This window comes from Plecotus auritus (genome assembly GCF_963455305.1).
Source record: "Plecotus auritus genome assembly, chromosome: 1".
NCBI lineage: Eukaryota > Metazoa > Chordata > Mammalia > Chiroptera > Vespertilionidae > Plecotus > Plecotus auritus.
The window spans coordinates 174,764,659-174,787,597 of NC_137770.1; the positions used below are offsets into that span (position 1 = coordinate 174,764,659).

The window sequence follows — 22,939 nt, forward strand, 5'->3', positions numbered from 1 at the left end:
ATCATATGACATAAATGTTACTTTTCAGGCCTGACCATAGACAACTACAAAGGCCTGTAAATATTTCAAATAATTCATAGAGAACCTGAGAGGCCTCTTAGGGGCAAGCTGTCCTTCCCACAACAGACCTGGTGCACAGCCCAAGTATTGTAATCTCCAAAGGGAGTAGTAGTGAAGTACTATTGATGCCCCTCTGGCTGTTCATGCTCTTCACATACGGTATTTACCTTCCTAGCCCCAGTGCCATCATTACTAGGTAGCTTTAACTGAGGCATTAGGCAGGGGTCTTCCTCAGGTGTATCAGCTGAAATCTCCTAATGGTGGAGGAAAGTGGAAAACGAATACATTTATCCCTACTTGGACTCAGTACCCAGTAATTTTCTGCTTCTGGCCCTTCCTCCTCATTCTTCACACCTCCACCCCCACCCCAGGGTCTATAAAACAGCCATGACCTTTTGTTAAGGGCTCTCTCAACAGTGAACCAACCCCCACATCTGTGCTGATTCACCTGACCCTTGACCAGTGTGCTGCCATTTTATGGGGAAAATGAAACAGGAGAGTTGGCATCTTATCCAGTTTTTACTCTTTTGCTTATATTATCACAGTAAGGGAGTCATGGCTTCACTATTACTTTTATTTTTTACTCCTTGTTGCTTTAATTAGCTGCTCCAACACTTGACAGCTCAGGTCTCCCTCCCAGCTAAAAACTAGCTTTTGATAGGGTAGGGTTAATCCTCCAACTTTGTTCTTCTTCAGTATCGTGTTAGTTATTCTGGATCTTTTGCTTTTCCATATAAACTTTAGAATCAGTTTGTCCAATCCACAAAATAACTGGGTTGGGTTTGATTGGGACTGCCTTGAATCTATAGATTAAGTTGGGAATAGCTAACATCTTGACAATATTGAGTCTTCCTATCTGTGAACATGGAATGTCTCTTCATTTATTTGGTTCTTCTTTCATTACTTTCATCCGAGTTTTGTAGTTTTCCTCATATAGTTCTTATACATTTTTGTTAAATTTATACGTAAGTGTTTCATTTTCTTCTGGAGTGCTAAAGTAAACAGTGTGTTTTTAATTTCAAATTCCAATTCTTCATTGCTGGTACATAGGAAAATGATAGACTTTTGTATATTAACCTTGTATGCTGCAACCTTGCTATAGACACTACTCCGATGTGGATTAGTGAAAATGATATAGAAAATCCTAAAGAAAATTGAATTCAACAAAGTTGCATGATACAAAAGTCAATACAAAAATATCAGTTTTATTTCTATAACTATTAATGAACAATCCAAAAATGAAATTTATAAAATCAATAAACGTCTGGCCCTCTACTCCTAATTTTCAGAGAATTTTTATCATAAATGGATGTTGAGTTTTTTCAAATGCTTTTTCCGTATCTACTGATACAGTCATGTGATTTTTATTTTTTAGCCTGTTGATTATTAGTGCCAAGAGTTTTATTGATTCTTTCAGATTTTCAACATACACAACCATGTCATCTGCAAACAAAGATAGTTTTACAACTTCCTTCGCAATCTGTATACTATTTACTTTCTTTTATTGTTTTATTGTGTTAGCTAGGACTTCCAGTATGATGCTGGAAAGGAGTGGTGAGAAATGACATACTTGCCTTATTCCTCATCTTAGCAGAAAAGCTTTAGTTTTTCACCATTGAGTATAACAAGTGTAGTTTTGTGTAGATATACTTTATAAAGTTGAGGAAAAGATTAATAAAATCAATGAACGTCTGGCCCTCTACTCCTAATTTTCAGAGAATTTTTATCATAAATGGATGTTGAGTTTTTTCAAATGCTTTTTCCGTATCTACTGATACAGTCATGTGATTTTTATTTTTTAGCCTGTTGATGTGATGAATTACATTAATTGATTTTGAATGGTGAATCCACCTTGAATACCCAGAATAAATCCCACTTGGTCATGAGTGTATAATTCTTTTTATACATTATTGATTTCCTAGTACATTGTTATGGATTTTTCCATTTATGTTCATGAGAGATCTTGGTTTGTAGTTCTCTTTTCTTGTAATGTCTTTGTCTGGTTTTGGTATATGCTGACCCCATAGCATGAGCCAGGAAGTATTCCCTCTGTTTTTATCTTTTAGAAGAGACTGTAGAGAATTGGTATAATTTCTTCCTTAAATGTTTGGTAGAATTTAGCAGTGAACCCATCTGGGTCTGATGCTTTCTGTTATCGAAGGTTATTATTTATTCAATTTCTTAAATAGATAATGGCCTATTCAGATTACCCCTTCCTCCTTGTGTGAATTTTGGTATGTTCTGTATTTCAAGGAATTTGTTCATTTGAAATAGGCTATCAAATTTGTGGGCATAGAGTTGTTCATAGTATTTATGTCCATATCTATGTGATCTGTACTGATGTCATTTCTTTCATTTCTGATGTTAGTTATTTGTGTCTTCTATATTTCCCCCCTTTAGTTAGCCTGGCTAGATGCTTATTGATTTTATTAATCTTTTCAAAAAATCACATTTTGGTTTTGTTGATTTTCTCTGTTGATTTGCTATTTTCTATTTCATTGGTTTCTCCTCTAATTTTTATTATTTCTTTTCTTTGGCTAACTTTGGATTTAATTTGCTCTTCTTTTTCTAGTTTTCAAGGTGGAACATTAGATAATTAATTTTAGATCTTTCCTTTTTTCTAATATATGCATTTTCAATGATGTAAATTTCACTCTAAGCACTGCTTTCACTACATCTCACAAATTTTGATAAATTGTATTTCTATTTAGTTCAAAATATTTAAATTTCTCTTTATTATTTATCTTTGATCTATGTGCTATTTAGAAATGTGTTGTTTAATTGCACAGCATTTTGAGATTTTCTAGCTATCTTTTGGTTACAGATTTCTAGATTAATTCTATTGTGGTCTAAGAGTATATATTGTATGATTTCTATTATTTTAAATATGTTAAGGTGTGTTCCATGATCCAAAATATGGTCTACCTTGGTAAATGTTCTATGTAAACTTGAGCAAAATGTGTATCTGCTGCCATTGAAGAAAGCAGTCCCTATATATCAATTATACCTATTTGAGTAATGGTGCTGTTGAGTTCAATTATATCCTTACTGTTCTGCTTGCTAGATCTGTCCATTATTAATAGGTGGGTGCCAACAATATTAGTGGATTCATCTTTTCCCCCCTCCAGTTATGTTAGTTTTTGAGTCATATTTTGATGCTCTGTTGTTAGGCACATCACATTAAGGATTGTTATATCTTCTTGGAGAATCAACTCCTTTATCATTATTTAATGCCTCTCTTTACCCTGCCAATTTTCTTTTCTCTGAAGTCTGCTCACTATGAAGTTAATATAGCTACTCCAGCATTCTTTTGCTTGGTATTAGCATGGTATGTCTTTCTCTATTCCTTTACTTTAAACCTATATCTGTCTTTATATTTAAAATAGGTTTCTTGTAGATAGTATATACTTGGCCTTGTTTTTTGATATGCTCTGACAGTCTCTGCCTTTTAATTGGTGTATTTAGATCATTGGCACTTAAACTGATTATTGGTATAGTTGGATTAATATCTACAATATTTGCTCCTGTTTTCTATTCATTGCCTTTGTTCCTGTATTTGTCTTACATTCTCTTTCTAACTTTTGTGGTTTTAACTGAGCATTTTATATAATTCTGTTTTATTTTCTTCTTAAGCATATCAATTATTTTTTTAAACTTTCCTTATTGGTTGCTCTAGGGTTTGCAATAAACCTTTACAAATCCACTGTCAGAGTCCACTTTTGAATGCCATTGTGCTGCTTCATGGATAGTACAAGTACCTTATAATAAAAAAAGTATTCCTCATTCCTCCCTTCTGGTCCCTTGTGTCATTACTCTCAGTTATTTTACATATATAAACTATAATCATTATATATTGTTACTGTTGTTGTTTTGAACAAACTGCTCTGTTAGATCAATTATGAATAAGAAAATTAAAAGTTTTCACTTTATCTTCATTTATTTTTTCTAATGCTCTTTCTTTCTTTATGTAGATCCCAGTATTTTATCTATATAATTTTCTTTCTCTCTGTTAAAGTTCTTAAATATTTCTTAAAAGGCAGGCATATTGGCAACGTATTCCCTCACTTTCTGTTTTTCTGAGGATGTCTTTATTTCTTCTTCTCTTTGAAGGATAATTTTGCTGGTTACAGAATTCTATATTAGTGATTATTTTTCTTTCAACACTTTAAATATTTCAGTCCCCTATCTTTTTGCTTGCATGGTTTCTGTGAAGAAATTGTATGTAATTCTTATTTTTACTCCTTATAGATAACTAGAGGCCTGGTGCACAAAATTCGTGCACGGGGGGTGGGTCCCTCAGCCCAACCTGCACCCTCTCCAATCTGGGAGCCCTCAGGGGAACCCTCTTCAATCCGGGAGCCCTGATGGCTTAGGCCCACTCCCAATAGTTCTCTGCTCTCTGCGGGACCTGGCCGCTCCGTACCCGCTGCCCAGAGGCCCTCTGCAGCCGGGGTGGGACACTTGCCTCATCACTGCGGTGACGAAGCAAGCATTCCGCCAGGCTGCTCACGCTGCCTGCTCTCAGTGGCCACCCTCCCAGGACTGGGGGACTCTGGCGGGGCTGAGGGGACTGGGCACCGCCAACTTGTGCCTATGGACACTGACATCTTTGTGACGGAGTGGCAGTTAATCTGCATAGTACCCTTTTACTAGATAGGATGTGTTTTGTTCCTCTTGCTTCTTTCAAGATTTTTTTCTGTATGTTTAGTGTTCTTAAGTCTGAGTATGATATGCCTAGGTGTAGATGGTTGTTTTTTGTTTGGTTGTTTCTTTTTGTATTTATTCTGCTTGGTGTTTTCTGAGCTTCCTTGATGTGTGGTTTGTGCTCTGAAATCAATTTAGAAGAAATTCTCAGTCATTATTGCTTCAAATATTAATTCTGTTTTTTTCTCTCTCTTTGTATGCCTTTTATAGTTGTCCCACAGTCTTTGGATATTCTGTTCCATGTTTCTCCAATCTTTTTTCTTAGCTTTTCAGTTATGAAAGTTTCTGTTGACATATCCTCAAGCTCAGAGAATTTTTCTCCACAATTCTATTAGTGAGCCTATCAAAGGCATTCTTCATTTTTGTTATTGTTTTTGACCCCTAATATTTCTTTTTTCTTCTTCTTAGAATTTCAATCTCTGTGCCCATTTGTTCTAGTATGCCTTCTACTTTATTCATTAAAGCCCTTGACATATTAATAACAGTTATTTTAAATTCCTGGCCTAATAATCCAAAATCCCTGCCATGTTTGAGTCTGGTTCTAGTACTTGCTCTCTCCTTAAATGTATTTTTTTCTTTTTGCCTTGTAATTTTTTTGTTGAAAGCCATACATGATGTACTAAAAGAAAATGTGGCAAATAGGCCTTTAATGATGTGGTGGGAGTGTATGGGGAGAGGGGAAGCTTTCTATAAAGTCCTGTGATGAGGTCTTAGTCTTTCAGTGAGCTGTGTCCTGGACTGTAAAATTCACAAGTGCTTCTCTCTTTATTTTTCACCCCCTTAGGTGGGGAAGGATGGCTAGAGGAGGCTAGAGTTTGGTATCTCTCTTCTTCCAGGTTGGTTAGGCTCTGATAAAACGCCAGCAAGCAAGGATGATAAAATAATTTCTCTTGAGGGCATATATTAAGAAAAACAGAATGCTATGGTGTATTTTAATATGGTTCTTTTCCCCCTCCCCCTGACAAAATTATGAGGGAATTGTTCTCCAGTCTTCAATATGAGAACTCGGGAGGGCTCCTGGAGGCAAAACTCACAAAAGTGTGGGTGACCCACTGAGACTGGGCACCTTTGAAGTTTTTAACTCTCAGACTTGTCCAAACCAAACCTCCAGCTATTCATTAATTATAATTTAGGTTTTCTTAACTTAGTACTGGTTACTGTGGAGCTTCCAGCTCATGGGTTTCTGCTTTGGTAAATGGTGAATCTCTGTATTCACCTGTCTATCTCTCCAATTATGGAGGCAGCGCATTTCCCTATCATCTCAATTCTCTGATGAATCTAAGACAAGCTAATGATTTTGTTTGTTAACTTTTCACCTTCATAAAACTTTTTTTAGGATGGAGTGACAACTTCAAGCTCTTTACATGACAAAACATTAATTAGAAGTCTTTTATTTCTTTGACCCATGGATTTTTGAAATATACATGTATAATTGTTTTTAATTAACTTTATTTTTTAGAGCAATTTTAAATTAACAGAAAAATTGAATGGCTAATACATAGTGTTTCCATAGTCCCCTGGCCCCCACACATGCAAAGCCTCAACCATTATCAACATCCCCCCCCCAAGAGTGGTCCATTTGTTAGCATCAATGAACCTGCATCAACACATCATTATCACTCAAAGTCTATGTAGTTTACAGCTTACTCATGGTGTTGTATATTCTATGGGTTTTGACAAATATATAATGACTAGAGGTCCGGTGCATGAAAATTTGTACACTCGAGCAGGGGAGTCCCTCAGCCTGGGGATCTGGCCTAAGCTGGCAGTCAGACATCCCTCTGGCAGCCTGGGAGCCCTTGGGGGATGTCCGACTAATGTCTTAGGTCCGGTCCCCGCAGGGAGCAGGCCTAAGCCATTAGTCAGACATCCTTAGTGCTGCCACGGAGGTGGGAGAGGCTCCCGCCACCACTGCTGCCCTAACCAGTCATGAGCCGGCTTTTGGCTGAGCAGCACTCCCCCTGTGGAAGTGCACTGACCACCAGGGGGCAGCTCCTGAATTGAGTGTCTGCCTCCTGGTGGTCAGTGCATATCATAGCGACTGTTATGGTCAATTTGCATATTACCCTTTTATTATATAGGATTAGAGGCCTGGTGCACAAAGTTCATGCACGGAGGGGGGGTCCCTCAGCCCGGCCTGCACCCTCTCCAATCCAGGACCCCTCAGGGGATGTCTGACTGCCTCTCACAATCTGGGACCACTGGCTCCTAACCGTTCACCTGCCTGCCTGATTGCCCTACCCACCTCTGCCTGCCTGCCTGATTGCCCCTACCTGCTCCCCTCCTGGCCTGATCGCCCTGTACCCAGGACCCAGGATTCCCTCCTCTGGCTGGCTGCAGGCATCCAGGACCCGGGCTTCCCTCCCTCTGGCCAGCCGCAGGCACCCAGGACCCGGGCCAGCTTCGCCCAGGGCCGGCTGCAGCCGCAGGGGACCGTGAGCGGGCGGCTTGGCCTGGGCTGCAGCCCCAGGTGCTGGTGCCTGAGACCACGGGGTGTGTGGCTTGTCCTTCTCCTGGGCCACAGCCCTAGCTGCTGGCACCTGGGATCATGGGGCGTGCGGCTTGCCCCTCTCCCAGGCCTCAGCCTGGCTGGTCCCCATTCCTCTCTCGCAAGCTCATTTGTGCCTAGCTGGTCCCCATTCCTTTCTTCCCAGTGTTGAGTGTCTGAGCAGTTATGGCATTATGGCGTGATGACCATTTGCATATTAGCTCTTTATTATATAGAATATGTATCTACAGAGAAGCTACAGAGTAGCTTCACCACCCTAAAAATCCTCTGTTCTCTGCCTATGTATCCCTTTCTAAACCCTGGCAACTATTGATCCTTTTACTGTCTCCATAGTGCTGCCTTTTTGAGAATTTCATTTAGTTGGAATCATACAATAAGTAGCCTTTACAGATTGGCTTCTTTCCCTTTGTAATATGCACTTAAATTTCATCCCTGTATTTTTATGACTTGATAGTTCATTTCTTTTTGGCACTGAATATTATTCCATTGTCTGAACTTACCACAGTACATTTATCCACTTACCTACTGAAGGATATGTTGGTTGCTTCCAGGTGTTAACAATTATGAATAAAACTGCTATAAACATCCATGGGAGTGTTTTTGTGTGGACATTACTTTTCAACTCCTTTGGGTAAATACCAAGCGGTGTGATTGCTGGATCATATAGTAAGTGCATGTTTAATTTTGTAAGAAACTACCAAAATGTCTTCTAAAGTGGCTTTACCATTTTGCATTCCCATTAGCAATAAATAAAGAGTTATAAAGAGTTTTGTTGCTCCACATCTTTGCCAGCATTTGGTGGTGTCAGTGTTTTAAATATTTACTATTCTAGTAGTTGTGTAGTTGTTTTAATTTACATTTCCTTGATGATATATGATGTGGAACATCTTTTCGTATGCTTATTTGCCATCTATCTTCTTTTTTTGTAATTTAAAAAAACTTTGACACTATTACAGATGTCCCCATCCCCTCTACCCCTCTTTGCCCACCTCCATCCAGCCCCTGAGACTCCTCTCTCGGTCTTCACCACTCTGTTGTCTATGTCCATGGGCTATGCATGTATGTTTTTTGGCTAATCTCTTCACCTTCTTTCATTCAGTTCCCCCCACCTCACCTCCCCTCTGACCTTTGTTAATCTGTTCCATGTATCCAGGCCTCTGCTTCTATTTTGTTTATCAGTTTATTTTGTTCATTAGATTCCACATATGAGTGAAATCACATAGTATTTGTCTTTCTCTGACTGGCTTATTTCATTTAGCATATAATCTCCAGGTCCACCCATGTTGTGGACTAAGAGTTCCTTCTTTTTTACAGCTGTGAAAAAGCTTTTTTAAAAAATATATATTTTATTGATTTTTTTACAGAGCGGAAGGGAGAGGGAGAGAGAGTCAGAAACATCGATGAGAGAGAAACATCCATCAGCTGCCTCCTGCACACCCCTACTGGGGATGTGCCCGCAACCACGATACATGCCCCTGACCAGAATCGAACCTGGGACCCCTGAGTCCGCAGGCCGACTCTCTGTACACTAAGCCAAACCGGTTAGGGCTGTACCAGAGCTTTTAAAAAATATATGATTTTTAGAGACATAAGAAGGGAGAGGGAGAGAGCAATAGAATGATGAGAGAGAGTCATTAGTCAGCTGCCTCCTGCACACCCCCTACTGGGGATTGAGCCCGCAACCCAGGCATCGAACCTGTGCCCTGACTGGGAAACGAACCTGTGACCTCTTGGTGCATGGGTGGATGCTTAACTGCTGAGCCACACCAGCCGGGCTACCACAGATTTTTTATCTACTCACCTACTGATGGATACTTGGGCTATTTCCAGATCTTGGCTATTGTAAATAATGCTGCTATGAATATATGCATATATTCTTTCTGATTGGTGTTTTGGGATTCTTAGGGTATATTCCCATAAGTGAGACCACTGGGTCATAAGGCAGATCCATTTGTGTGTGTGTGTGTGTGTGTGTGTGAAACTTCCATACTGTTTCTCCCACTAACAGTGCATGAGAGTTCTTTTTTCTCCACATCCTGGCCAACATCTGTTTATTTTATTAGTGATAGTCACTCTGACAGGTGTGAGATAGTATCTCACTGTGGTTTTGTATACATTTGTTAGCTCATTTTTTAGTTGAGTTGTTTGTGTTCTTATTTTGGGGTTTAAGTGTTCCTTAAACTTCAAAGGGGGCACTTATGGCCTATTGTCCCTAGCTTTGGGGATTAAGCAGACACTCTGAGTAATTTTTCTTCTCTTTATTATACTTTATGTGATTATCTCACGGGATTGGAACATCCTTGGCCTTGGTATACCATGGCATTCCAATGAGTTTACTTACCAAGTTCATACATTTAGAGGTGAAGGAAATAGTGTCAGATGGACCAAGAGCCCTTACTGGCTTCTTGTAGCGGAACATTGACCCTACACATCATTTAACCTCTGTAGGCTTTCTTTGTCTCTTTAAACCAGGGAACTATCACTTGATCTAAGTAATCTGAATTCTGGGGAGCATCAAATGAGATGACCAAAATGGGATCCATTTATACAGTATAAAGCTATAGAAACAGGTGACTTTTAAAAAATTGTATTTGCTTTGTGCCTTTAAATTACATTAAGTTGACAAATTTTGTAAGTATTTCAAAATAAGATGTATTCTTCCTGGAAATAATGAACAAAAAATTATCCTATAATAACATGAAAACTTCATCATATCACTGTGCCAATGCCCGTTTTAGGCAGAATACTTGTTAGGGCTTTGCATTTGCTTTGAGCTCTCTGTTTTCAAAGTGACATAATCCAAATGACATCATGTTTGTGTCCTGGAATGAAAGGAGGAATGATGTCTCATTCTCTAAAATATTTCTTTAAAATACATATATTTTTATTGATTTCAGAGAGGAAGGGAGAGGGAGAGAGAGATAGAAATATCAATGATGAGAGGATCATTGATGGACTGCCTCCTACATGCCCTCAACTGGGGACTGGGCCCATAACCTGGGCATGTGCCCTGACCTGGAATTGAACTGTGACCTCCTGGTTCATAGGTCGATGCTCAACTACTGAGCCACACCAGCTGGGCTAAAATATTTCTTAATAGAATAACAGAATATATCTAAACACATTTGCTGGCATGCCCTTTCCTTTGAAAGGCTTAATGGGATCTCTGGGATTTACAAAAAAAATTCCTTTGCCATTCTTGCAGCCATAGTCATATTATCAGTTTGAACAGAACAGGGCTGGCTGTCTATTGCCATGCATGATGGTATATTATTTGAACTGAGAGTTTTGTTCCTATCAAAAGTAAGAATGCTTCTGGAGTGAGGAAGCCTTTGAATCAGCCAGAAACCTTTCCCTTAAATATTAACATGTTCAACTGTAATGAGACCACGAGCCAGTAGAGGAGTGTTTTGGTCCTATCTGTCACTACCGTATATGACAGACAAATCACCCGACTTGTTTGGACCCTTTTACCTCAAAGACTTGGGCTGTATAATCCATAATGTTCCTAACCCCAAGATGCTAGGTTTGTGAAAAATACTGATTCTTAAAAGGTAAAATATTGTCCTGTGTCTACAGATTCACACACTTTCAGGGCCATTATAAAGCAAAACAATTTGGATTTGGTGAGGGAAGAACTTCTCTTCAAAGATTTTCTCCTAAGTAAGGAAATAAGGCAGAGAACATCAACACAAGAATAAGCCAGTCTATTTTATGCAATGTGAAATTCTCTGTGTCAATTCCCTAGGATCACGGTAACATTTTATTGCAAAAATGGGAGTCGAGAGGCCATGTGAATACTGTGTTATTTTTTTGGGTACCCTCGCATTGTTAGGGACAACCATCTATTTATTTGTTTTGTTTTATTTTTTATATATATTTTATTGATTTTTTTACAGAGAGGAGGGAGAGGAATAGAATTAGAAACACTGATGAGAGAGAAACATTGATCACCTGCCTCCTGCACACTCCCTACTGGGGATGTGCCCACAACCAAGGTAAATGCCCTTGACCAGAATCGAACCTGGGACCCTTGAGTCTGCAGGCCGACGCTCTATCCACTGAGCTAAACCAGTTAGGGCTATTTATTTTATTTTTTAAAAATATATTTTTATTGATTTCAGAGAGGAAGGGAAAGGGGAGAGAGAGAGAGAGAGAGAGAGAGAGAGAGAGAGAGAGAGAGAGAGAGAGAGAAACATCAATGATGAAAGAGAATCATTGATTGGCTGCCTCCTGCACACCCCACACTGGGGCTAGAGTCCGCAACCTGTGCAGGTGCTCTGACCTGGAATCCAACCATGACCTCCTGGTTCATAGGTCAACGCTCAACCACCCAGCCAGCCAGGCAACCAACAGTAGGGACTTCATTTTCGCGGTAAGTCAGAACCCACCTACACAAGCACCTATGTCACTCACACAAAGCACACACACAGCAGTAATGAAGTGAAACAGTAAAAAGAACTTAAAAGAAAGATGACAATTTCTGACCTTTACTTGTGGTAAATAAATAATAAAAAGCATAAAGCACATATGTATGTATGTTGAAATGACGGAACTTTTTTTTTAATATAAATAAATGGGAGATGGCGAGGTAACCACGAAAGGACGAACATAGAGTCCAACCTAACCCAACCTAACCAGAGGACTGCCTGTATTTAACTCATTTGATGCTCTAACGACCTGAAAAAGCACTGTCTACATTTTTTTTTCAGTTCAGGAAACGGAGGCCCACAGATCGGGGCAGAAGATTTTAAATTTGCCTGCGCGTGTAGGGAAGGTTTCAGGAGCCTAGGAACCTCCTCTGCGGGGCTTCACGAAACAGAAGGTCTTAGTCCACCAAGATGACTAGCTAACCCATGCTGCGCGCTGTACACGCATTTCCTCAGCCTGAAAGCAACCCCACGAATTAGGTACTTCCAGTAATTGCTTACTCCTTGAAGGGCGGGGTACTTTGAGGCCACCGGGGAGCTCCAGGGGGTGGGCGTCACCGCCGCCAGGCAGACCTAGCAGCGTGGTGGGGGTCTGAGGAAATTTGGGGAACGGAAGTGTGGGGTGTCTCGGTGTTTTGCTTCTCTGAAGCAGAGAGAAGCCTCTCTAGCTGTGGTCTCCCTGAGCTATTCTGTCCCAGAGCCCCCCCGGACTGTGCGCCACTTTACTCCCTGGGGCTGTGTGCACCGATTACTGTGCACGGTTCCGTCTCCCGTTCAGATACCCGAGCAGCAGGCATGAACGCTGAGGAGGGCGCAGAGCGCAGCGCGAGGAGCCCGAACTGTGCAAAGGGGCTGCCGCTTCCTCATCTGCGCCCGCACCGCGCGTCCCTGCAGCTCAGCTGACCCGCGGGCGGGGCCGAAAGCCGGGGGCGGGGCCGCGGCTGGAAGGGCTGGGGCCTCGGCTCTCGGAGAGCTCGCTGTGGCTTCTGTGGCCTCCCGCAGCGCGGGCGCCGACACCTTCCTCCGGGTCCCAGCATGCGCCCCTACCTGCTCCTGCTGCTCGCGCTGTGCGGTGCGGACCCCACGGCCGCCGCGCGCAGCCTTAGCTTGCGGGGAAGTTGGAGGATCCGCAACGGGAACGGCTCCCTGGAGCTGCCCGGGGAGGTGCCCGGCTGCGTGCACACCGCCTTGTTTCAGCGCAACCTCATCCAGGTACCGTGTGTGGCCGCCCCCGGGAGCCTGCGCCCGCGTTCCCTTCGCGGTGAGAGGCCCAGGACCTGCCTGGGAGCCCCCTGCCCCGGGCGATTCTCCTCTATTGGGCACTGACTTCCCCTATGCAGCTTGTGGTCTTTGGGGGGACTGCCAAGGCAGTTTATGTGCTGTTGAAGAAGAGCGGCGCTGGGGTCCGGGCTGGATGGAGACTGACCTGCGCCGGGACCTCAGTAACTGGAAAGCGGAAGTTTCCTTAGGGCAAAAGGTCTTGCTCCTTGCGGTGCCTCAGTTCTCCACTGAAGCGCGGATAGAAAGGACGGGTTGTCACCGATAAAGCCTAAGGCGGGGGATTACTGTTTCAGCTACCTGGAAACTGCAGGGGACTCTTGTGTTTTGCTAAGTAAATGCTATCTATATTGAGTAATGTCTCAGGGTTTCATTTTTTGCGGTTAGGCTTCAGGGAGTCAGATTTTGGGATTTTGCAGCACATGGGTTGAGGAGACAGACCTGCAAGTGTAAGGTTAGGGATTGTCAGTGCAGGTGTGGAGGCTGCATAACTTTTAAAGCTGATTGGGATATGAAGAAAGGTGCTCTTTCTTCTCAAGGCATGCGATGTGCGTGTGTTTAATAGATGCTCTAATTTATAGACTTGTGGAGGACATTTTCCTGATTGATTGCCTGTGTGTGCAAATGTTTGCAGACTCACCTTCCACTGTTTTCATGGTTCCACCTGCTGCAGGTCATTTTCCCATTCTATGATTATCTTTGGCTGGGACAGGATGTACTTAAAAAAAAAAAAAAAAAATATATATATATATATATATATATATATATATATATATATATATTCAGAGAAGAAGGGAGAGGGAGAGAGAGCTAGAAACATCAATGATGAGAGAAGCATTGATCAGCTGCCTCCTGCACGCTCACACTGGGGAAGGAGCCAGCAACGTAGGCATGTGCCCTGACTGGGAATCCAACCCTGATCTTCTGGTTCATAGGTCTGTGCTCAACCACTCAATCAGGCTGGCAGGGCAAGGTGTACTTGCTAAGTAGTTTGCATGCATAGTCTCATTCTTTATAAGAACTCTATGGAATCATTAGCCGGGAGCAGTTAAGATAACATATCCAAGATCACACAAAGTGGCAGAAATGGAATTCTAACCCAGGCTGGCCTGACTCCATAGCCTGGGTTCTGTACTATTCTGCTCTTACCCTGGTGTTTCGAAAAACCATGTATTTTTGAAGCACTGTGGTTCACAGTCAGGAGTATCATTCACATTGTACTTAAATGACGAGATGGTCAACTAGGGTTATTTTCTGCATTAGCTCTTTCTCAAGAATGTTTGTCAGAAAGGAAGTGTATTTGACACTGACTACAGTCCAGTTTTTTTTAATTTTTTAAAAAATATATTTTATTGATTTTTTAGTTTTTTATTTTTTACAGAGAAGAAGGGAGAGGGATAGAGAGTTAGAAACATGATGAGAGAGAAACTTCCATCAGCTGCCTCCTACACGCCCCCTACTGGGGATGTGCCCACAACCAAGGTACATGCCCTTGAGTGGAATCGAACCTGGGACCGACCTTTCAGTCTGTAGGCCGACGCTCTATCCACTGAGCCAAACTGGTCAGGGTGCAGTTTGTTTTTTTAAGTAAATAATTCTCTAACAAACGTACTTTATTGTCAGTTACTCAATCTGTGGCATAGACCACGGCTGACTTTGGCACCCTGAGGCTTCACTTACACATGCCTTGAGAACGCCTGTGTGCGTTGCAGGGCCTCTCCTTGCCGTATTTCACTGGTCGAATTAAGCCAACGGGAAATCATTAGTGACTTTAGCAAATCAAATTGGTGTTACAGGGCCACATATCAGGAAACAGTGTTCAGTAACTAGTCAGTGAGAATGAGGTTATTCATAATATGAAATAACTGAGGTTTCCTCATGGGAATAACTCACAGTGCCTATTAAATCTGTTCATAAATTCTTAGGAAAACTTTGTTTCAAAAAGGTGGATGTGGGTCTTAAATGGTAGCGGGATGAGAGACGGGGAAGCTTTCTGGGTCTTGGAGAACTCCAGGCCAATTGACAGTAATCATCAACATCAGTGTCATTATTAAATACTGTGATGTTATACTTGCTTTATTACATTCCTTTTCGGTGTTGACCTCAGGAAATATTCTAGAGTTTAGAGCAGACACTGGCCCAAATACTGTGTTTACATGAGAACTTGAAGCACATCTTGCCGAAGTCATTCATTCATTTATTCATTCACCTAATTGTCTCATAAGTATTTATTCAATACCTCCAAGGTGGCAGGCACTGTTCCAAGTGCTTGATATCAAATGTTGAAGAAAACAGAGTCTTTGCCCAATAGAAAATCTCTAGTGGAAGAGAGACAATAAACAGATTAATAGATAATATAATGACAGGTGGTACCCTGAAGAAAAATAAAGCAGGTTAAAGGAAGAGAAAGTGAAGGTCGATTGGGAAGGATTGCTATTTTTAAAAAGTGGTTCAAGAGAGGCATTTGATAAAGCAACAGAGGTCTTTTTGATGAGGCCAGTTTTAAGAAGTGCATTCCCAGCGAAGAGGGAAGAAAAAGACTGGAATAGGGAAGGGAGCATGCTTGAAAGTTCCAGGAAAAGTAAGCAGGCCAGTGTGGCAGGAGCTCTGTGAGCCAAGAGGGTAGGAGGATGAGTTCAAAGGAGGGCAGAGGCAGATCATGCCCGTTTGTAAGCCATGGGAAACACTTTGGATTTTAATCTACAGGTGATGGGAAGTTATTGGGTGTTTTGAGCTTGGACTTGCATAATTAGATGTGCCTTTTAGAAGGTATTTTTGACTGTTGTGTGAAGACTACAATGCATCAGAGTGGAAGCATGGAGGCCAGGTAGGGGACTATTACAGTTGTCTGGACAAGAGATAATTCCTGGCTTGGACCAGGGTGGTAGCAGGGAAGTGATTGTGAGAACACATTTTAAACATGGAACACACAAGATTTGTTCAGCTGGATTAGTTGATAGATTGAATGTGAGGCGTGAGAGAAAGAGGAGTCAAGGAAAAGTTAAGGATTTTCCAGTCTGAGTAGTTGGTTAAATGGAATTGGTATTTACTGAGAGGCTCTGTGGCCAGCCTTGGGTAGTCATAAGTGATTGTGTGTTTCCTATACAGAATCTAAACCTTAGGTGCCTTAGCCCTCTCCTAAAGGTAATCAATCATTCATTCATTCATCCTACTATTATGCCATACACTAAAAGAGGCATTAAAAAAACAAGTGAGACTCAGTCTCTATTTTGTGGGAGGCCACATTGTAGTGAGGCAGAAAACCTAATTTATAACCTTATGATAAATGCATAGATAAGGCTCTTTTAGGAATATTCTCAGCTTTTCCGTGCGATTCCTTGGTGGTGTAAGTTTGGAAAGCCTTTTTTTTTTTTTTTAAAAAAAAAAAAAAGAGTTTCAGTGTGCCAAAATTAGAAAATATGGAAAAGTAAGAAGAAGAGAACTTGGAAACCTGACTTCCAGATCTAACTACTACTATTAAAATTTAAAAATACACTATATCCATTTGGAAGTTTTCGGTGTATACAGATTTATCATAAGTATTTATATATACAGTTTAACAATCTCTTTATACTAAATACTTTGTGACAGTTTTATGTGCAGTAAAGGTATTTCTACAAGCCATGTTTTATGGCTCTCTTTTTATTCCATTGTGTACATTTGCCATCATTTATTTTCTTAGACAAATTTTTAGAAGTGGAATTGCTGATTCAAAGGGTATGCCCTTTTTTAGTCTTTTAATATGAACTTCCAAGTTTGTTCTCCATAAAAGCTGTACTAGCTTTATACTCTCATCATCATTTTATCAGAATGCTTATTTTAGGTGCAGATTTGGATATTATTTAAAAAAACAAAACAATGTACTTTCTAGTGGGGTTAAACATATTTTATATTTTTAATATGTTTATTGGTGATTTATGTGTTTTAATCTATTTTTTATTGGCTATTCATCTTTAAAACAGATTTGTTAGACCTCTTGTTATTTAATTTTAAAAAACTTTCCCATTTGTTAATGATTATTTTGTCATATGTTTAAAGTTCTACATATTGAAATCTTACAAAGTTTTTTTCTTTTATGATTGTTTCTGTCTTTGGGATTATGCTTTGAAAGTAAATCCCCTCTCTTCCAATTAAGTAAATATTTACATATATTTTATCCTTTTAATATCTTTATAGTTCCTTTCTTATATTTAAAAAAGGTTTAATTTTATGTATTTTTATTGATTTCAGAGAGGACGGGAGAGAGAGAGAGATAGAAACTTCAATGAAGAGAGGGAATCATTGATTGGCTACCTCCTGCACGCCCTGTACTGGGGATTGAGCCCACAACCTGGCATGTGCCCTTGACCTGAATCAAACCCGGACCCTTCAGTCTGCAGGCTGATGCTCTGTCCACTGATCCAAACTGGCTAGGGCTATATTTAAAATTTTAATCCATTTGAATTTTTTCAAATGGTCAGTCAGTTTTTTTACTCTATGATTTGAATAATGTTTCTTTTGTCTACTGATATAAAACACTAGTGGCCCGGTGCATGGATTCGGGCACACTGAAAGGAAATTAATTAGAAGAAATATTTTAATATTGCTATTTGCCCTTTCTCTATAATAAAAGTGTCAACCAAATTCACGATCGACAATGACAGACTGAAACACATGTGTGTGATTTGCACCAGCGAGAGCTTTATATGTAACGTGCATGCACAAGTCAATTTAGCCTTTTATACATATAGAATAAACTTGCTTAATTAGACCTGCTTTCTGATTTAGCTAAACTTTTTCCAGCCCAGTGAAGCACCCCAACTTCTCTTTCAGGTAATTGTCAGCAACACAGCAGTAAATATCAACACGAAGCAGATTATTATTGTAGATCACACAGGGCGAACAAAGGATAAAATATTTAACTGTAGCAGTGTGTGACTATATTCTGCACAGTGAGAAAACCTGAAGTCATTTTCAAGTTCCACCATTTCTTATTTCTTTCAGTCGGGTCAAGGTTCTAAACTTTCTAAATCTCCATTTTCTGGCTAATGAAAAGAAAATAGGATTCTACCGAGTGTCCTATCTACCTACTTCAGGACTTCTGTGAGGATCAAATGAGATGAGGCACGTGAAAATGCTTCACAGACATTTGGTTAAACTGTAAAATGTTTGCACCTGACTGTAAAGCAAGTTGTGTTCCTGGGCTGAAGAAACTCCAAGGAGGCTAGTCGCTAGGGAGAGGAAGCTGGGCGTTGCTACGTGATGTCATTACCCGGTGCCCACAGCTGGGCTGGGCTGGGCTGTGGGCTGCATTTTTCGTCATGGGGTCTTGGCAGCGTTGGCTGTGATTTGGTGGGCTGTCGCTCTGGGGTGGTGACGGGGCCTGTGTCCCACTTGGGGGAAGCTGAGTGTTGCTTTATTGGCGCCAGGTTCGTGGTACCGTTTTTTTGTAAATGGCCAGTGTGTGTCACAGCAGTTCCTGCATTGAGCAACTGCCCCCTCGTGGTCAGTACGCATCATAGTGACTGGTTGGATGGTCAGAGGGACACTTTGCATATTAGCCTTTTATATATATAGACTAGAGGCCTGTTGCCCGAAGATTCGTGCAATAGACCTTCCTTCCCCTGGCTGCTAGCACCGGTTTTCCTCCGGCACCCACGACCCAGGCCTTTGCTCTGGCAATCACCTTCAGTCTTCGCTCCAGCTGGCCGGAGTCTTCAGTCTTTGTTCTGGCCAGAGCCTTCAGTCTTCGCACCAGCCGGAGCGTCGCTCCTGTAGCTCCCTCCGCCCTCCGCCCTTTCCCTCATAGCAGGCGTTCTGCCCAACCTGGCTGCTCTGTGCCTGCATGCGTGCTGCCCAGAGGCCCGGAGTGGCTGGGGGGTGGGGCCACTTCCATCTTTGTTGGATTAATTTGCATACTCACTCCTGATTGGCTGGTGGGCATTGCGAAGTGACGGTCAATTTGCATGTTTCTCATTAATTAGTGTAGATTACTTTTATCATGCATGAAATTCACATACACTGATATTATTTTCTTTTTTTTTTTTAATATATTTTATTGATATTTCACAGAGAGGAAGGGAGAGGGATAGAGAGCTAGAAACATCGATGAGAGAGAAACATCGATCAGATACCTCCTGCACCCCTCCCACTGGGGATGTGCCCGCAACCAAGGTACATGCCCTTGACCGGAATCGAACCCGGGACCTTTCAGTCCGCAGGCCGATGCTCTATCCACTGAGCCAAACCGGTTTTGGCTGATATTATTTTCTTATTTTCTCTCTGTAAATTCTTTAAAAATAATTACAAATGTTTAATGCTTATTGTACAAAAAATTGATGCAGAAAAATATAAAATATAAGGAAGGGAGAAGGCCAGTAAAAACGCATACTATAAGCAGAGGTAATCACTGTAAAATTTTTTATGTATACCTTTCCAGATTTTTCTAAGTATATACAAAGAAATCCAATATGCTGGAAACCGATCATTGTCTCACTAATTAGAAAGGTGTGGACAAGGAACCTTGGAAGGTTGGTCAACCTTGAAGCTCTGAAAGGTCAGAGCCAACCACTTCCTATCTAATTAAGACAATGGTCGCTGAAGCAACTTCCCCACCAAATAATCATGTAAATCCTTACTGATGAGATAATCTGCCTGTTACTGGAATTGCCTGCCTAAGAGCAATGAGTGTATCCCAAACCTTAATAAAAGGGATGGCAAGGCCAGAGCAAAGGGTAGTCCTCCCACTAGTGGTGGGCTCCCGCCTGGCCCCCCATTTTCCCAAATTAACTCTTTTCTAGTCTCTCTCTTCATTTTAGTGTGCGGCCTCCTCCAAAACCGAACCCTGAACCGGAACCCTGAACCACGCGGGACGTGAAAGGGGTTCCTACACCAATAATATAAAAATGAAATAGCCCTGATTGGTTTGGCTCAATGGATAGAGCGTGGGCCTGCGGACAGAAGGGTCCCAGGTTTGATTCTGGCCAAGGGCACATGCCTGGGTTGTGGGCTTGATCCCCAGTAGGGGGCGTGCAGGAGGCAGCTGATCAATGATCCTCTCTCATCATTGATGTTTCTATCTCTCTCTTCCTCTCCCTTCCTCTCTAAAATCAATAAAACATATATTTAAAAAATGAAGTAAATCTTTAAGATGGTTTTGTAAGTAACTTCGTCATTCAAAACATATGGTGAACGTCTTTCTGTATCTATGTATTTATAAATATAGATCTAGAATAATTTTTAATAACTGCATAGATTTTGTTATAAAGATGTATTCTTAAAATCTTAAATATAGAAGAAAATATATTATAAATATATAAATACTAGTGGCCCAGTGCACAAAATTCGTGCATGGGGTGGGGGGAGTTGTCCCTCACCCCAGCCTGCACCCTCTCCAATCTGGGACCCCTTGGGGGATCTCCGACTGCTGGACATCCCTCTCGCAATCCAGGACCGCTGGCTCCTAACCACTCACTTGCCTGCCTGCCTGATCACCCCTAACCATTCTGCCTGCCAGCCTGCTTGCCCCCAACTGCCCGTCCCTGCTGGCCTGCTCGCCCCCAACTGCCCGCCCCTGCTGGCCTGCTCACCCCCAACTGCCCCCCACTGCTGGCCTGCTCACCCCCAACTGCCCCCACGCCAGCCTGCTCGCCACCAACTGGCCCCCACCCCCCCGCCGGCCTGATCATCCCCAACTGCCCTTCCCTCCTGGCCTGATCTCCCCTAACTGCCTCTGCCTTGGCCCCACCACCATGGCTTTGTCTGGAAGGACGTCCGGAAGGTCTCTCGGAAGGTCTCCCAGTCTAATTAGCATATTACTCTTTTATTAGTATAGATACACATATACTAAAAATGGTACGTACCAGATCTTCAGTACTTTTCTCTAAATTTTATCAGTACCTTAATTCTTCACATGTAATTGGGACAGATGGTCAGAGAAGAATATTTTTAGATGTGTAAATTTATAAAATATAAACTATAAGGTTGTATCTCAGTAGCTACATATGTGATTAACAAGTTAGTTTGAATCACTCTGTCCAAGGGGCCAGGAGTCCGTCCCTGGAAGCCCTAATGTACAGGTTATCACTCATCAATACATTCCAATAAAATATGTGCATCTGTGTGGATAAATGCATATTTTGGTATCTTTTGAGTATTCAAGAGGCAATTGCCATGTGAATATACTTTTAAAACATTTTATTATAGTGAATTTCAAACAAATATGAAAACAGTAGCAAAATGAACTCCCATTTACCCATTACCTGGCTTCAAAAATTCATGACTAATTCTGTTTGTTCCCACATCCACTATGCCCCACCTCCCTTATTTTATTTTATTTTTTTAATCCTCATCCAATGATATATTTATTGATTTTAGAGAGAGGAAGGGAGAGAGAAAACATCAATGTGAGAGAGAAATAGCGATTGGTTGCCTTCCGAATGAGCCCCAGCCAGGGATTAAACTGGCATTTCAGGCATGTGCCCTGACCGGGAACCAAAACACACCCTGTGGTGTACCAGAGGTGCTCCTACCAACTGAGCCACCTGGCCAGGGCTCCCCACTGAGTTCTTACCAACCCACCGCCATCTCAGAGACAGCAACTATGGCTGTGGATCTGTTTACCTGCCAGTTTTCGCTCTGAGAGCAAGTGTGATTGGATCTTCTCCTCTGATCTTTCATAGCAGTCATGAATCTCTCTCCAGGCATCTATCCTACACTTTCATGAGTCTGGCCCTTAGGAGTGTGCTAAGAAAACTGCCTTGTTTCCTCTTTTAAATTCCCCCCTTTAAATCCTTGTTGGTCATAAAATAAGAAATTTCTTTATATTGTAACCCCTTTTCACCTAGACTCTAGGTCCTAGAGGTATGTTATTTGGGAAGCACTATTTAGTAGTTTAAGCATTTTAGAAAAAAAATATTAAGCTCACTAAAATGTTTTGATGACTCATGAACTTGAGATCTCTTTTACCTATGTGCATCCTCTGAAGTGAGAATTGTAGCTGAAGCTCATATTTGACAATAGAGAAACCGAGCAACATAAATACCCCTGTGTAGTTGAAAGTAGCTTAGCTTCCCATGAACATTCTCTTTTTTTTATATATAGTATTCAGCACATGGAAAGTTATATGCATGTGTGTGTTCATGAATTTTAAAGTCTAATTTAAATGAATACCCACATGCCTGCTATTCAGTTTATGAGCCTGCACGTTCCCAGTACCATTGCAGTGACCTTGCGCCTCAGTCCCACCGCCTGCCTCTCTCCAAGGTAACCAATATCCTGAATTATCATTCTCTTGCTTTTTTTTTTTTTTTTTTTTAAATATATTTTATTGATATTTCACAGAGAGGAAGGGAGAGGGATAGAGAGCTAGAAACATCGATGAGAGAGAAACATCGATCAGCTGCCTCCTGCACACCTCCCACTGAGGATGTGCCCGCAACCAAGGCACATGCCCTTTGACCGGAATCGAACCCGGGACCTTTCAGTCCGCAGGCCGACGCTCTATCCACTGAGCCAAACCGGTTTCGGCTCATTCTCTTGCTTTTTACAAATTAAGGTTTTACCAAATATCGGTGAATCTTAATATATTGTTTAATTTTTCTTGTTTTTGAATAAGTGTTTCTTTAAACTTGGTTTATTTTTTGCCTGTGTCCAAGAACACAATATGTACATGAAATGATTGTAAACTCTTCTCCATTGAAGTAATTATGTCTGGGATAGAACCAGGCATTGGACTGAAGCGGAATTGGGGAGTAGAAGAGATATTCCTGGTCAAGGAGTCTATGTGTCTATATGCAGATATAGATAGAGGTAGTTCAGAAGCGTCTAGAGAAAAACGAGACTTATACTGTCATTTGCATGGTTGGGTGACACAGAGTTTGTTGATTTATTGTAAGTGTGGTAAATATCAACTATAAATAACTGGCTCAGGCCCCACATGGCCTGTTTATCTCCTGGTTCCCACTTGGTAGGTGGCACT

At 41.4% G+C, this 22,939-nt stretch overlaps 1 protein-coding gene across 2 annotated transcripts in view; it reads left to right on the plus strand.

The window, feature by feature from the left end:
• Positions 1-12,465: 12,465 nt before the first annotated feature.
• MANBA (mannosidase beta) overlaps positions 12,466-22,939 on the plus strand; it is a 132,225-nt gene continuing 121,751 nt past the window's right edge. Inside the window, exon 1 of one of the 2 annotated variants that reach the window (XM_080687649.1) lies at positions 12,466-12,915. In XM_080687649.1, coding sequence (XP_080543775.1) covers positions 12,739-12,915 — 177 coding nt within the window. In that variant the 5' untranslated portion in view covers positions 12,466-12,738. The remainder of the gene's footprint in view (positions 12,916-22,939) is intronic. The other variant, XM_080687650.1, reaches the window with a different exon arrangement.